The 15940-nt window shown below is 34.4% G+C and overlaps 1 protein-coding gene across 1 annotated transcript; it reads right to left on the bottom strand.

Annotated features, from left to right (window-relative positions):
• Positions 1 to 10378: 10378 nt before the first annotated feature.
• LOC113753379 (BURP domain protein USPL1-like) lies at positions 10379 to 11212 on the bottom strand. Its single transcript, XM_027297518.1, has one exon. The coding sequence runs from the start codon at positions 11174 to 11176 to the stop codon at positions 10394 to 10396; it is 783 nt and encodes a 260-aa protein (XP_027153319.1). The 5' UTR covers positions 11177 to 11212; the 3' UTR covers positions 10379 to 10393.
• Between the last annotated feature and the right edge of the window lie 4728 nt (positions 11213 to 15940).

Raw genomic sequence — 15940 nt, forward strand, 5'->3', positions numbered from 1 at the left:
ATCGTAAAGGGTAATTTTCTGTTGAACCTAATTTTTTTTCTGATTATATCCAACTAATAAATTAACTTAAGAAAATAGATAATTTATGGAGGAAAGCTATAAGTAGCTGGTGCTTATTTTGAAAAATAGATTTATTTTTATTTTATCCAATAAATAAATTAGTTTATGAAAAATGGGTACTCTGTTCTTATAATGGAGGAAAGTCATAAAGAGCTAGTGTTTTATTCAAAAAGGATCTATTTTTATTTTATCCGATAAATAAAATTTTTGTATGCAAAAATGGGTACTCTATTCTTATAATGGAGGAAAGTCAGGAAGAGCTAGTATTTTATAGAAAAATGTGTTTATTTTTAGTTTAGCCGATAAATAAAATTTTTTATTTATAGAAAAATGGGTACGCTGTTCTTATAATGGAAAAAAGTCATAAAGAGCTAGTGTTTTATTGAAAAACGGGTTTATTTTTATTTGATCCGATAAATAAAATTTTTTATGAGAAAAACGGGCACTGTGTTCTTATAATGGAGGAAAGTCATAAAGAGGTAGTGTTTTATTGGAAAATGGGTTTATGCAGAATTTTATTTTATCCATAAATTTTTTTTATGGAAAAATGTGTACTCTATTCTTATAATGGCGGAAAGCCATAAAGAGCTAGTGTTGTATTCAAAAACAGGTTTATTTTTATTTTATCCGATAAATAAATTTTTGTATGGATGTCTAGATAAAATTTATTGATCGGATTAAAAGAAAATTTATTTTAACACTCATTTTTCCAAAAACAAATTTTCTTTTCGAAAAAAAAAGAAAATAAGCCCGTTTTCTAATAAAACAGTCGCTGTTTATGGCTTTCCTGCATTATAAGGAAAGAGTACCCATTTTCTCAAAAACAAATTTATTTATCGAAATAAAATAAACATAAAGGCGTTTTACAGTTAACCACCCACTATTTACGGCTTGCCTCCATAAATTATCCACTTCACTATTTTTCATAAGTTAATTTACTAGTTGGATAAAATTGGAATAAAATTAGGTTGAACAGCAAATTACCCTTTAGGATAAAATTGAAATACAGGAAAGTAACCTATAGCAAGTTTTAATCCGTTTCCACTACAAAAAATCTTCTGCAAACGCAAGAAGAATAATTCATAAAGTCTCAAGAAACCTTTACAACCGTTATGCAAAAGCAACTTATTCATTCTAAAATTTTAGCATCAATTTGATTACCTATTGGACGTATCAACGTCAATAAGATAATATGTATTTTCTGATACACGAGACATAATAAGAATTAAACTTGCATTAATGTAGACCTAACAAAATGAGAAAAGTGGCGTAACAAATAATACAATAATAAGAATAATATATTTGGTATAACAAATTTAGTATAGTCTAAAATTTTATTTTTTTTCTACAGATAGTTCACGAATATAAGGTGCAACCACTAAAAAGAAAGAATGACATGCATATGTAATGTAAAAATGAATATAAAATGAATGTAGTTATATTGTGTCATCCGGTATTCGGGTCCATAGTGGAAGCCGAACTTCAATAATGGAAAGCCAAAGTTGAAGCTTACTTCAGACGCTATGGGGAAGAAGTGGGGTCACCAAATATTTGGTACAAAGGAAAGACTTGCAATAACATAGCACGGAAGTCAGTCTGCTGTTTGCTTCCATCCGTACACGCTTCTACTTGATTCCCTATGCACGCGCTCTCCAACAATTTAACGTCTCTGTTTGGACCGTTTTGCCCCCAACACGTGTCGCTCTCTGCCGGCATTCCTACCATAGGCAGGTTCCTACCATAAAGGTTTCCGGATTCTGGTTGTTGTTAGCATAATAAATCAAGATTGGCATTCTACTTAAATATTTAGCGGTTTTATTAGAGTCAGGTTTTTAGTAGTTTTTATATATTTAGTAATTGATATTTTAGTAGGCTATTATTACTTACTTATGTGGTTGTTTCTTATCCTACAAGTCTTGTGGTAGGCTATAAACAGGGAATTAGATTATTTTTGAAGAGAATCCAAGAGAGCTTGTAATGGTTTTATTGAGGTGTCACTTTCTTCCATTGTTTGAAGTATTTTCTTCCATTGTTTTATTGAGCTTGTTATGATTTGATTATTTTCTTCTCTCCCATTTAAATATTTTAAGTTATTATTTTATCAGTTCAATTTATAACCTTGCACACGTAAAAATATTATCAAAATCCTAAAATTAAGTTTTACTGAAAATTATAGAATTGGAGATTAATTTACATATTCGAAATATGTGATGCAGACTAATTTACACTCATAAAATTCTATTTGAAAAAAGAGGAATAATATCAACAATATATATCATCAATCACACATAATAACAAGTTGCCGTTTTGGAAAAAAAAATCACACATAATAACAAGACTCTCAATTCTTCACTATTTTCAAGTAATGATAATAAGACAACTTCCTATTTATAAACTAGATCAATTACAAAATAAATTTTGACAACCACAAATAATTACACAATAGAATACCAATTTTATAATAATGAAATTACCATGAACTGATTCCAATGAAACTACTAAAAACTCGACTCGACTAAAATACTAACAAACATTAATGAACCAATATTACCCCCTTTAAAATAACATAACAACTTCCATTTTTTAGCCTTTATTTAATAAGCCAATATTACCCCCTTTAAATCAAACTTTCTTTGTATCAAATCCAACATAATCATGAACAATAATCTCCTTTGCAAATTCTACCAATATCATTTTGTACTAATTCTTCGTCTTCAAAAAACTTATTGTTGCTACAATATTCCACATTGGACAAATTTATCTTGGCACTCAATTTCTTTTGAATCACTACAATAATCCATACGCATAGATAAATTGTTTTGGTTACACCATTCGATGTGAATTGATTGACAATTTCATCACTTTATGATTTTGATAATCGCAACTCAATTCCATCTCTATATTAACACCCATGATCAATCTGACAATTTCGGACCAATTTTGTGGTCCAATCTTTATGATCAACTGAAATCTTCATGATCAAATTTACGGCCTTACTGGGTCAACTACTTTTTCATGGCGACTTATATGCTTTAACTCTAACAGCGAAAATGTTCGGACTAACTTCATAGTTTGGCTCAATAAAAGGTAAACTAACATAATGCTGGTAGACACTAGTGGTATATTGGTAAATAGAGTGAAATCTTGGTCTAATAGTCTAATTCCTAACCCCAGTAGACAGAATACATCGTCTTCCTTGGTAAAATTAAGCTCTGTCCTCGCTGTGCAGAAGTTAAGCCAAAAACCTTCTAATTTTATGGTGAAAATATTGATTTCATGTTAAAAATTTGCTAAGCAAACTGAACATTTGCACATGAAGAAACAAGAGAATGTGACAAAAAGCTTCCAAATCTCTGATATGGTTATAAACAAATAAAAAAAAAAAGCCCTATAATTGGTGTATCTCACGTCGGTATTGAAACAGCAACCTTCATTCTAATTGTAATACGTCTGATTCAAATCAGACTCAGAGGATATGGCGAACCATGGTTATGATGATGTCAAAACTCAAAATTACATATCAATCACACTAAATTTAAAATGCACAAAAATGCAGAATAGTTTCTGAAAAAAATAACGAAACAAAAAAAAATTTAAAAACTGATTTTTTTTTTGGTTCAAACACAATTTCCGACAATGACATTTTTTGTCCATATATGACATTTTTTGTGTTCCAAATGAAGAGTAAATTTTTTTTTACTAGTTAGTGAAAGTGGCTTCTTTCAACAGTTTCTAAGTCCGTAAAATGATTTCGCCAACTCCTTTGTTAGATTATCCTATTTTGAAAAAGGATGAGTTAATAGGTGTAGGTATTACTCCTTAAAAAAAATGTCAAACTAACATAGTGGCAGATATTATTTGTATATTGGTAAATAGAGTAATTAAAATCTTGGCCTCTAAATCCTGAACCCGCTACACAGAATGGATCGTCTTCTTTACTGAAAATAGGCTTTGTCCTCTGGTGCGCGCGTAGAGGTTTAGCCAGAAACCTCCCAATTTTATGGTGAAATTAACATTGATTTCATCTTCAAAATTTAGAAAACAAACTTAACATCTGAACATCAAGAAAGAGAAGAACATAAGAGAAAGCTCCCAAACCCCTGATATGCTTTTGAATGAAAAAGTCTTGTAATCGGTGTATTGCGTGTTGGTATAGTAATGTCAAAACTCCATTATGGTGAACCATGGTTAAAATGACGTTAAAACTCAAAATAACATACCAATCACATATAAATTTGAAATGTGCAAAAAATGTAATATAGTATCCAAAAAAAAAAAAAAAAAAAAAAAAAAAAAAAAAAACTCTGGTTTTTTGTCAAATAACCCAATTTCTGACCAGTATCAATGTCTGATCACTCATGATTAACCTCGAATACCACGCATCCCGGTCAATGTTGGAATCAGTGTTCGTCGTTGGCTTAAATTTGTTTTATGTGAAGATAATGGCAGGAACGTGAAAGTAGGAAACCAGAAATTAAGTCAGTGAAGCTAGCACGTTTTGATTATCACATCTATGTTGTCAACGACTAAACATAAATGTCAAGGCACAATTAGTTCTCCAATTGATTCCTAGCGATCGCCGATCACGACATTCCGACCATTCTTTGATGGGAATGGCACGGACGGTCCACTACAGAATAAACGTCATGGTGAACGGAGGCTTGAAAAGTAGTGATAGGTCAATAATCAGTCGGTACTGCAGTTGCCCAATGCACAATCCATACCTACGGATCAAGGGCAGCGAAATGGCCACCTTCCTGAAATTATGTCATCAAATTTGCCAAAAATTGTAAGGCTTCAGATTTATTATTGTAACATGTTTTATAATGAGGTGGAATTATAAATTAAATTACACGGTATGCAAAAGTAATTATACGTGTCCAATAAATATTTCATAACAAATCACGTATACTTGCAGGAACAGTCAGACTGTTGCTGCTGCGATCCATTACGTGCTACTCTGGCAATTGTTTGGCACTCGTCGATACGTGGATGATAAGACAGCGCACAATGGGTAGAATAATCTAAAGAGCTGGGCTTGTCCGTACCCCAACAAATAATTATTGTTTGTTACATTGGAGTGTACCGTGTTAGTTTGATCACAGCAGTGCCCTATAGGGATAGGCAAGATAGGATTGAAGAAAAAATTTGGGGGGGGGTGGGGTTTTTTTTTTTTTTTGGGTTAACTGGGTGGGTTTTTGAAATTAGGGAGGCTTTGGACGGGTTTGTGGACCCGAGGTTGACGAATCAACATAACATAATAAGTTTGGTGATGAGACTCTATCTTATAAGATACTTCTCAGAGTTCAATACAGACATGCACGTAATTTCAGGAACAGATTAAACTGTTGCTGCCTGATTCCATACTTGACTCTGGCAATGTTTTGGCACTGTCGATAGCGGGAGAAAGAGCAGCTGGACAAATGCGTAGAATGGGTGACATCGAATTCGAATTCGTAATTGCTAGGTTGAATCGGTAAATTTGTTAAATGTTGAGCATATTGGACCAATTCGTATTTCGAACCCGGAAATTTCGAATTCGTAATCAAATTCGATTGAATTCCGGTAAACACACATGACCGAATGTCCGAGATTCTGAAGCATCGCAGCCGGCTCGTCGCCTCCTGTGCCAACCAATGCAAAGTGCTACTGTGATGCATGCACTAATCAACACCCGAGTTGCGTACCAAGCTGTAATGGTTCTCGATACGAGAAAACCCTGCCCAGCACAAGAGGAGTGATAGTGATCGATGTTTCTGGCTGCTGCAAATCAATCCCAGTCCTCTCTCACCTCACCAGGTCTGTCAATTGCCGGTTTTTAAGCCTCGTGCCATTGGCTTAAGCTCGTACTGCTCTTTGGTTTCACCTCCAGAAAAGAACAACAGATACTTATGAATCCAAAAGCCCAAAGTCTTCCGAGAAATCCCCAAAATATTACTTACCTGGCGGATTCCATAAAACGCCAAGACAATGTGAACGCGTAAGGATGGTTTTGTGAATGAAGAAGGGGGCGGGGATAAGGCAGTCAAGCGTGGAGGGGGATTTAAAGAGAGTAAATAGGGGATAAATTGAGGGGAATTTAGTAAGGAAGGAAGGGGAAGGGGTAGAATTGAAGTGGGGTTTTGGGAGGGGGGGTCACGTTGTCAGTGAGGCGCACAGGAAGAACAGAAAAGAAAGGGGCAAAGGGTTGTGTTTAAGTGCGCATAGGTTTGTACGTCGGGGTGGGAGGATTAGAGAACCATCATAAAAAGGTGATAAATCGAGTAGAAGAATGGCAGGTAGTCGAATTCACCCGTCTTTTCTGGCTCCATGATAGCAGCAACAGCATGCCTTGCTGACTTCCTCGCAGAATCTACATGCTCAAGTCTGCGTGTTTCAGCAAACATTTTTACTGGAAAAGCGGCAACATCCCCAACTGCATAGACTGAAGTGTTGCTCGATTGCATCTTCCCATTCACCTTAATCCCACCTTTCTCGAATTCCGAAATTAATTCGAATTCGGTATATCCGAATTCAAAAACTATAAAACCGTTTTCGAACCTAATTCGATTTTAACTAGTACTATATCCCCGATTTACCGACCGAATTACCGAATTACCAAATTCGATTTACCAAATTGAAATCGATTTCGGTCGGTAAATCGGTATTTACCGTAATTGCTCACCCCTAGGTAGAATATCTAAAGAGCGGGCAATTGTCCGACAACCCCACCAAATTTAATTATTGTTTGTTACATTGGATGTACGTGTTTAGTTATGGTCACAGCAGGACCTATATGGTGATAGGAACAAGATAGGGACTTAGAAAATTGGGTGGGTTTGAACTGGTGGGTTTGAAATTAGTGGATGGCTTTGAACGGGTTGTTGGTAAGCGAGTTTGGACGAATCAACATAACATAATTAAGTTTGTGATTGAGACTCTAATTATAAGATACCCCTCCAAAAGTATTTGAGTAAGATCGGAATCCCAATCAAAGAGATGGACAGCCACAATTATGCGATCAAGAAGTCCAACTACTACATAAGAAAAGCTATAACCTTTATCAATTAGGAAACACTCAATTCTTTTATCCACTCATGAATCACCAGTTATATCTTTGATTAAATTTTTCTTTGTAGATATGATTTATATTTTCTGTAAAAATTTCCAAAAATTACAATCTAAACCGGCTCATAGTCTCACAAAACATGTACTTGAAAATAAAAAAAAAATTATCTGTTTAGATTAGTTGTTTTTGGAGATGTTTTTGAACAATTTTACTATAGCAGAGTTTTTAGAGTATATTTTGAGATATTTTTAGAAAGTATTTTGAAATATTTAAGAGTAGTAGAGTTTTTAAAATATATTTTGGGATATCTTTTAAATATTAAAAAATTTTAGAATATTTTTTAAAGTACATTGTAGAGTACTTTTTAAAAATTTTTATTTAAAAAACTAGTTTTTGAAAAAACTGGGATCCTGCCAAACTAAACCCTATCAATTCCGTTGGTTACTATTCAATATATAATAGAGTACCAATCTGTCTTGCATCCATCCAAAATGGGTTATTTGTTCTCGAGATTTAATTTAGATCAACTATGGTTTTCTTCTTGTACCTGTCTTTTCGACAAAAGTGTAGAAACGACGATTAATTAAATACAGAAACGATTATTAAAGGAAAATCGCACAATTTAGTCCCTAACTTTTTTTTCTGCAATTTAGTCCCATCATTTTTATAGTCAACTTCAATGTCCTTAACTTTATTTCCAGTGTCCAATCAAAGAGTTAGCTGGCGCGCCACCAATAATCCATCGCTTCGCCAATCGAGCAACCATAGGGGTTATTTAGGACTTCATTGCGAGCCTTAACCAACAATTAAAAAAAAAGTGCCGCATCGTTGCGTTCATGTAAAGTGGGTTACTTCCACCAATCCTGCCGCGGTTACTCCATTATATCCTTCGTAAACCCCATTATCCGATTTTAAATTGACATCGTCACTGCTACAGCCATAGCTATTTCTCCGATGATTCTGATTCCGGATGGTCACGGTCGGCGTCGTGGTAGTGACTCCATTGGCAGAGCCATAGCTGTTCCGCCGGAGAAGAAGATGGTTCGGATCGGATCTAGGATCAGAATAATCGAATGGTCGAATATCCTTAGCCCTTGATTTGATGGATTGGGACTTGAAAGCTGAATCGTGGCAGGAGTCAGGAAGAAAGATTCGAAGGGCAACAGAGGTCAAGGGGTCGATGTGGATGTCCTTGGTGGCAACTCCGTCGGTGAAGGAAGGATTGGCGGCGGCAAAGAGGTGAATGATATAAATCAGTGTCATTGATGGCAAGTAACTCAGCTTTCTTACAGCCACAATTGTATCCATATCTAATTGCAACTGCTCCGACATACAAACCAATCCCAAAAATAGATTTTTCTATCTCCAAGGTCTCCCGGCGCAGTTTGATGGAGTCCAAATGAAGAATCTTTCCTCCTAGCCACAGCCTCACCAGTCCTTCTGCCCTGCCAAGCTCATTGCCAGTTTTCAAGGCTTTAGCAGTTATTTTGAAAAAGGGTCCTAAACTTTGGAGGTAGAGGTCCAGATTTTGCCTTTTTGATGCTTTAATGATGTCAGCCATGGTTGGAAAGCTGCGTCAGCAGTAGGGGCGGTGTTTACCCCATCAAGAAAATTGTCTTCTCTCTCAGTTTTGAGGAGGGAAGCTGAACAGAATTTGGAGGAAACTGCTGCATTAGGAGATGAAGCGAATAAAGAAATGGAGTGGGTTCTCAAGGTGGGTGCTTCCAGATGAGGAATATAAGTCGGAAAATTCTTCATAGCTTGTGTTAAAACCATAGCTGCCAAAAAAGGAAAACGAGAGCCAAAAGGATGTCGTGTCACCCGTCCGGCGGGAGATTGGTGGAGTAACCACCATTACCCATTGAAACGGCAAGATTGCACCTTTTTTTTTTAATTTTGGTTAAGGCTCCACAATGGAAGTCCCTAAAATACCCCTTATGGGTTGCTCAATTGGGAAGTCGATGGAAATTATGCGGTGGCGCCGCCGCTAAACTCCTTGATTGGAACTGAAATATAAGTTTAAGGATTAAATTGGCTATAAATAATATATTGGGACTAAATCGACAGAAATAAAAAATTTAGGGACTAAATTGGAGATTTTCCCATTATTAAATTATAAAGATTGAAAGGCACAAGAAAGACACAATCTGAACCAAACGAAGCTATGGGAAGCAGATTGGATTCTGATCAGCAACCAGAATCATGTGATGAAGAGGTGCAACTATCATTTAGAAAGACTCTATCAACTCGTGAATCACCCCGTTATATCTTTGATTATCTGTGAGTACGAAATATGAAGTCAATTAAATGTGCATAAGGATTCATTATAACTGGTGATTCTAAGGATTCATTACTCACATACTAAGGATTCATACTCACATTACTCACTTTAACCTCTTGACTCATAACCCTAAATTCGATTGAGTCGATGTCTCAACTTGAATTTCAAAACTCTGCTATGTATTAAAAATTGTCTACAGATCAATCAATGTACACACGGACGTTTGCCATTTTACCATAGTGAGAAAAAATGTTTACTTTTAATAGGATACATTATTGGTGGAATCAACACATAATTAACTTAAAATAAGAGCTATGCCGATCACAAAATTAAATTTTTACTTCTTTTGTCCCACTAAAAGTGTCATTCATTTTTTATCCTCCACAATGTTTATCATTTCAGAAAGGTCCACATGCTTGTTATTTTTACTATTTGTCTATTCTTAATCATTGTCTTTTTGTGGATGACATGTAGTAACTATTCAGGTGTTGAATTTGCAAGATAAGTTGAGAAGACAAGAATGAATATACTCTTCTTAACAAGCGAGATTTTCATTAGAAATTTTTTTTGGTGACTGATAGATTATAATGAAGAATTATCAATTGTTTCAACATCCTCCTAGGACTTGCTTAAAGTGACTAATTGGGAAGAGATAAGCACCTGTTCACCAAATAAAAATAACATTCTAATCCAGGTTCCTGAAAATTAGTCCTCTAAGTAAATTGTTTGAATTGATACTCTCCTAACAAACCTCCGCCCCAAGAAGAAAAAAAAAAAAAATCTACATTAGGGGATACATTAGCAGAAAATAGGGAAAAAAATTGTAGGCTGCAATCTAGTATCATACGTCTTCGAGATGCTCTAAGAATTGAAGTATATAAAACTTTGATTGTCAAAAGTAGCGCTACTACTCCACGGAGTTTTATTCGAATACAGGTAATCAAACATGAGGCACACGAATTTATTGATTTCTAGTATTACACATTCAGACAAGGTGACTTGAGCTAAACAACTAAAATGCTGAAAGCACTAGAGCTCTTGGATATATAGCGTGAAGAAGTAGATGGAACCAATACAACGTCCCCTGCTGGGAAGAAATGGCAAACAGGGGCAGCGCCCGGTTCGATACCAAGCACTCGGAAGGAAACGTGATCATGGCTCCATTGGGAGGTATCCATGTGACATACTGCAATAGCTTCAACCCTATCACCATTCTCTCCAGATAGAACAGTCCTGTATAAACGATTATCACCCTGCTGAGAGTGGCAACCGAAAACTATGAAAGGATATGGCAGGGTGTGACAACCAACAATCTTTAGAGTTGAAATTCGTTCAGGGGCTTCTGTGATTGTATAGTTCTGTAATCTAGCAGCATTAGATTTTGCGAGGCGATGCGTTGATAAAACTTCAATATCGGTATTCAATCCCAAGATCTTTTGTGCAAAATCTACCAATGACTCGTAGGATGTGGCACAAGCCTTGGATTCTCCCTTCATAGGCTCAGACTCGCATGCTCGGAGTGTATATTCCATCACTTGGGCCTTGCGAGATCCTTGAGGGAATGAAAAGTGTTGAAGAATCTGTGGGAGTTTTGCCAATGAAAAGGGGATAGCATCGGCTTGTTCTCTAGGCCAGAGATAAGGAGAGGACAAAGGATTAGGATCTCCTTCAGGGAAAAGGATACTCATTGTTTTGCCTAACTTGAGATCATCTAAAACGAAAAATACGGTTGTTCTTGGATCCATCTGATGCATCATGTGGGATGAGGAAAGAGAAGGATCATGCATTGACTTCTTTTCATGAACGTGAGCAACATGATGTGTCTTATCATTTCGATGAGGATTATTAGCATTCATGCCCTGGAGCCCGATTGCATTAGTACCACTATCTTTGGCCTTGGGTATGATATCACAGGCTCCCTGTACAGGTTGTATGGTGTTGTAAGACAGCGAGAATTAAGTCCACAGAATAAATATCACAAAACACAATTAATTGTCAAAGTAACTTACCAGGACAATCAACAGATGAAGGAGGAGAACACAAGAAGCAAGTGCTTTGGAATCCATCAGTTGGTAGGTATTATTTCCCTTGCAAGTCATCTTTTGAAGGTTTTCACAAGACAAGAAGCAAATAATACATATATATGGATACAATGAAGCGTGCTCAAGGAACTGATTCTTCTTTAACATATATTATAATTACAATTTTACCCCTTGAAAATTACATCTTGATTTTCTAATGTAATGTCTCATCTCGGCCTATGTTTTTAAAACGAGTCTTTTTTTTTTTTGGAAAACTAGTTTTTATATTTGGAATCTATAGTAACAAACTCCAAAAATACTCCCAAAATCACTACAAATACAAATCTCAAATATACCTAACAAAAATATAAAAAAAAAAAACTACCAGCCATTTCTTCTTCCATTCACTACCGATCACTACCACATGTTGCCACCACCACTTCCCTTTCTTCACCGCCACCACCATTCCTCCCCCTTCCCTCCTTCCTCTTCCTTAATCCCCTTCTTTCTCCCTCCCCTCCCTTCCCCTCCCCTCCCCTCCCCCCGCAAGAAAGATAATTTTGCAACTGGTACACCTATGAGTCATTGCATCAATTCCACAGCTTCAATATGGATCCGATTTCAATATGGATCAATCTTTTTATATATATATATATATATATATATATAGACAATATGGAATTTATTCTTTTTGAGTAAAATGCACAAAAATCTCCTCTGATTTGCACGTTATTGAACCCCCTTCTCATTCAAAAATATCCAATAGACTTTATTGGTTTAAACTGATAGGTAAGGTGGATGAAAATCATCTATATTGATATAGAGAAAAGTTTGAAATTCCCATACTACCTTTACTTTTAGGTAAAAAAAGGTTAATTAAGGGGCTTAATTATAATTTCAAAAAAATTTATATTCTTTATTAAAGAAAAAAGTAAGTTGAAGGGTAGAATTACAATTTTGAAAATTTCTTTCCTTTAACCTGATCATCTTCATCGATCCCCTCAATACGGTAACTAACAACTGGTGATTTTCACCGCAACTTAATTTTTTTTTTTTTTTAAATTTCCATAACCACCGTTGCTTCCTTGACTTCCTTAACAATCTTTTTCGTGATCACCATCTTCATTTCTGTTTGCCATCACTATATCCCAAAGAAGAAAGGAAAAAAACCCAGGTGAAAAAAAAATATAGGAATTTGATTTTGTATGTGATTTTGGTTTGTTGTTTGGCCAATTTAGACGGGTTAGGACCCTTTCCGTCGAATCTCGTGATATTGATCTCTTTATTTATTTATATCTAAGTTACTGTAATTTTATAAAATCAGTTGATTATGTCATTACTTTTCTTTGGATCTCTAGATCAATATACTAAAAAATGATATTCTTTTGAGAATATTTTGGCATTCAATTTACATGAAACATTTTGAATGTTGAAAATGGGCTAAAATTGGAAGAAAATTAGTAATAACTAATCAAATGACAAAACTTTGTTAATTTCATACAAAATTTTTTAGTATAACTAATAAGGTTATGAAATATATCATGAACGACATTAATTTTTGAAAATAATGTTTGAATTAAATATATGGTGATGTAATGGAGACGACTATTCTCCAATTCAATATAGAGGAGTCTAGTCCAGTTTAGACACGAATCTAGTCAATGTACACCCTGAAGATGATTTCCCAGCCTAAAATTTTGAGGCGTTTGAGGGTCAAAGGAGGTAATGGAGGTTCTCAAATGAATATCAAGTTTGCCTTAAATTCATGTTTATCTATGCTTTACCGTGTTAAATTGGTACTACATAAATGTTCTATGACTTCTCAGGATTGTCCATGTGTTTTTTTTTTTTTTTGAATAAAAAGATATATTTCATTAACGAATTGTTTGGAATCGTTTAGTATAATTTGATATATAATATTGTCCTAATACCAAGTCAAACATGCACTAAAAATTGTAGATATGCAATTGAATATATATAATAGATCTGAAAAATTATGAACAATTGAAAAATATAAGAAATTTTAAAATTATCTTCTAATAAGATAAACCGTTGCAGCTCCTTTTTGTGCATGTTGCAATTACCACTCCAATAATTATGATGAGATCTGTCTAAATAAATCCAAGATACAAAAAAATTGTTAGATATAATAATCAGATTTGAAATAAATTTAGTTCTAACAACAAAAAAAATATAAAAATCTACATACGAATCCCTAGAAGAATAGAAAATTCTCACTAGAAACCCCTAGTGAGAAAAATAGAGAAGTAGAGAGGAAAAGAAATCATTGATGCGTAGGATTGTCCTTGTGTTAATTTTATGAGGACTGCTAGTGATTTATGCAGAAAAAGAGGCTAGATTAATTTCGGAGGCCATATTGGACTCCGAATTCACAATGTACACAAAAAGAATATTTTATCCTGAAAATTTTCTTAAGTTTGGGGACCTAATGGTAGTGGCCAGCAGTTGCTGGTGAGGGCTTGGTGGCACGGCACCATTGCTGCGTTCTGGTTAATTCACCTCAAAGTACATAGAGAAGGACTCTTTAAAAAAAAATAGGAAAATGGAAATGGAAAAGGAAAAGAAGGGTTAAAACGAAAGAAGTTGGAAGAACAAAATTAATCTCAAGAGTTTTGCATATTTTAACCTTTTCTTATGGGTACAATCTGATAACTTTTCAAATACTACCAAAGATCGGAATCCGGTTCCGAGATATCCAAATTAAAAATCCATGCACGTGAAAGCTATTAGAACCATGTGATTAAGAGAGAGGAATTAATTAGGTGATTTGGGAAAAGAAGTGTGAGTGAAGGGTCTCAATTTCGAACCCTCCACTTACATTAGAAAAAAAAAACATGTAATCAACAACTGCAACTACCACGTAAAATTACCCAATATCAAATTTGTATTAGGTCCTCAATCCTCTTGGGTATTTCTAGGCAGTACCCACCAACTAAGCCAACTCAGAGCTCGAAAAAAAATTATGGGTGCTAATGAATTGATGTGGAGAAAGCATCATGTTAACCTTGTTTGGATCAGTAAAGACTGCATCAAAGTGGGCAAGATGCCAGATAGGGACAAGAAATAAATCAAATATCTATATCTATATCTATATCTATATTTATATGTATTGCAGGGAGGTTTTAGTAGAGACCTTCTAGATGACTTCCAAATTTTTCATAAATTTTTTCTAGATTTTTCATTTATTTTAATGCATAAATTCAATTAAAAAGTTTGAAATAGTGTGATTTACAACTAATCCTATGAAAATTCAAATTTAAAATTTAAAACTTTCTCTTCCACTTAAAATGAGTGCTTAATAAATCGTTTATAGTTTGTTTTCAAACTTTAATCCCTTTTTCCTTCCATAAATAAAGAAAATAAATTTCGATAGTTTGATTAGTCATGTGTTAAAATCATTCATCCCATTACAACTTTATCACTTTAGCCCATTTTATTCCTTGATTAATAAGATTGATTTGTCAAATTTGAGAATTTTTAATCGTTTCTATAGTAATATTTTTAGCACTTTGCTTCTAGGTATATACATAGATTTGTTAAACATTTAGATAACATATCCAATCATAACCATTTTACCTTTTGCAATTAAATTAATTTTTTTAGCTTTAAACTTATTCTATTAGACGATGATTTCAACCAATGAAATAAACATTCTGACATACAACATCATCTAGATAATTTTTTACTTGCACAAAACTTCATCGAGATAATTTTGCATATAACGTGTACATCAGAAAGTGCACATAAAATAAAATTTTGATACGAATTTTAAGTGTTTTTTTAGTGTTTATCAAAAATTTTTTAAAACAAATATTTGTTTAAATGATTATCTAGGGTGATCGTCACACAAAATAGTAGTATTTCACCAAAATTATACACAATTACTTTTCTTTTATGACTATAATTGACAGGGTGTCGAGCCTGTGCAATAATAAATACCTGCTCAAATAAAATACAAATTCTGCATATAGTGGTAAGTAGGGTCAAATCCACAGGGACTGGGGATAATTTAATTTCTTCTCAAGTTCCAGATATGGGGGTTTTTGAAAATGAGAGTAACTAAATTACTTGGAATAAATTAAAATGAAATAAAATAACTACAACTCAAATAACTAATTATCACAATAAAAATAATAATGGACGAACTCTAGCCAAGAGACAACTTCGGAGATGGTTCACTTAATTCGATCACAGATGCAAGGATTATTCCAGTTACTATCTGATAAATTAGTTATAGTTGTCATATACGCGATAAACAACCAACTCTTCCTCAATTTGTCGATAGTCAAGGTACGACCGTTGACTATTTCTCTAATCAAGAAACAACCCTAGGTACGACCATAGAAGTTCAATTCCCTAATTGCATGAATAATTAGAAGAGCCTAATTCTAACCAATCAACACGCTACGAGGGTCTCTTTAAGTTAGCCTGTCTATCTCCCTGACACAAACCCAATCATGCCAGTTGCCACCAGTTTAGAATAATTAAACAATTACGGATTTAACTACC

The sequence above is a fragment of the Coffea eugenioides genome, chromosome 11 (assembly GCF_003713205.1).
Source record: "Coffea eugenioides isolate CCC68of chromosome 11, Ceug_1.0, whole genome shotgun sequence".
In the NCBI taxonomy this organism is placed as follows: Eukaryota; Viridiplantae; Streptophyta; class Magnoliopsida; order Gentianales; family Rubiaceae; genus Coffea; species Coffea eugenioides.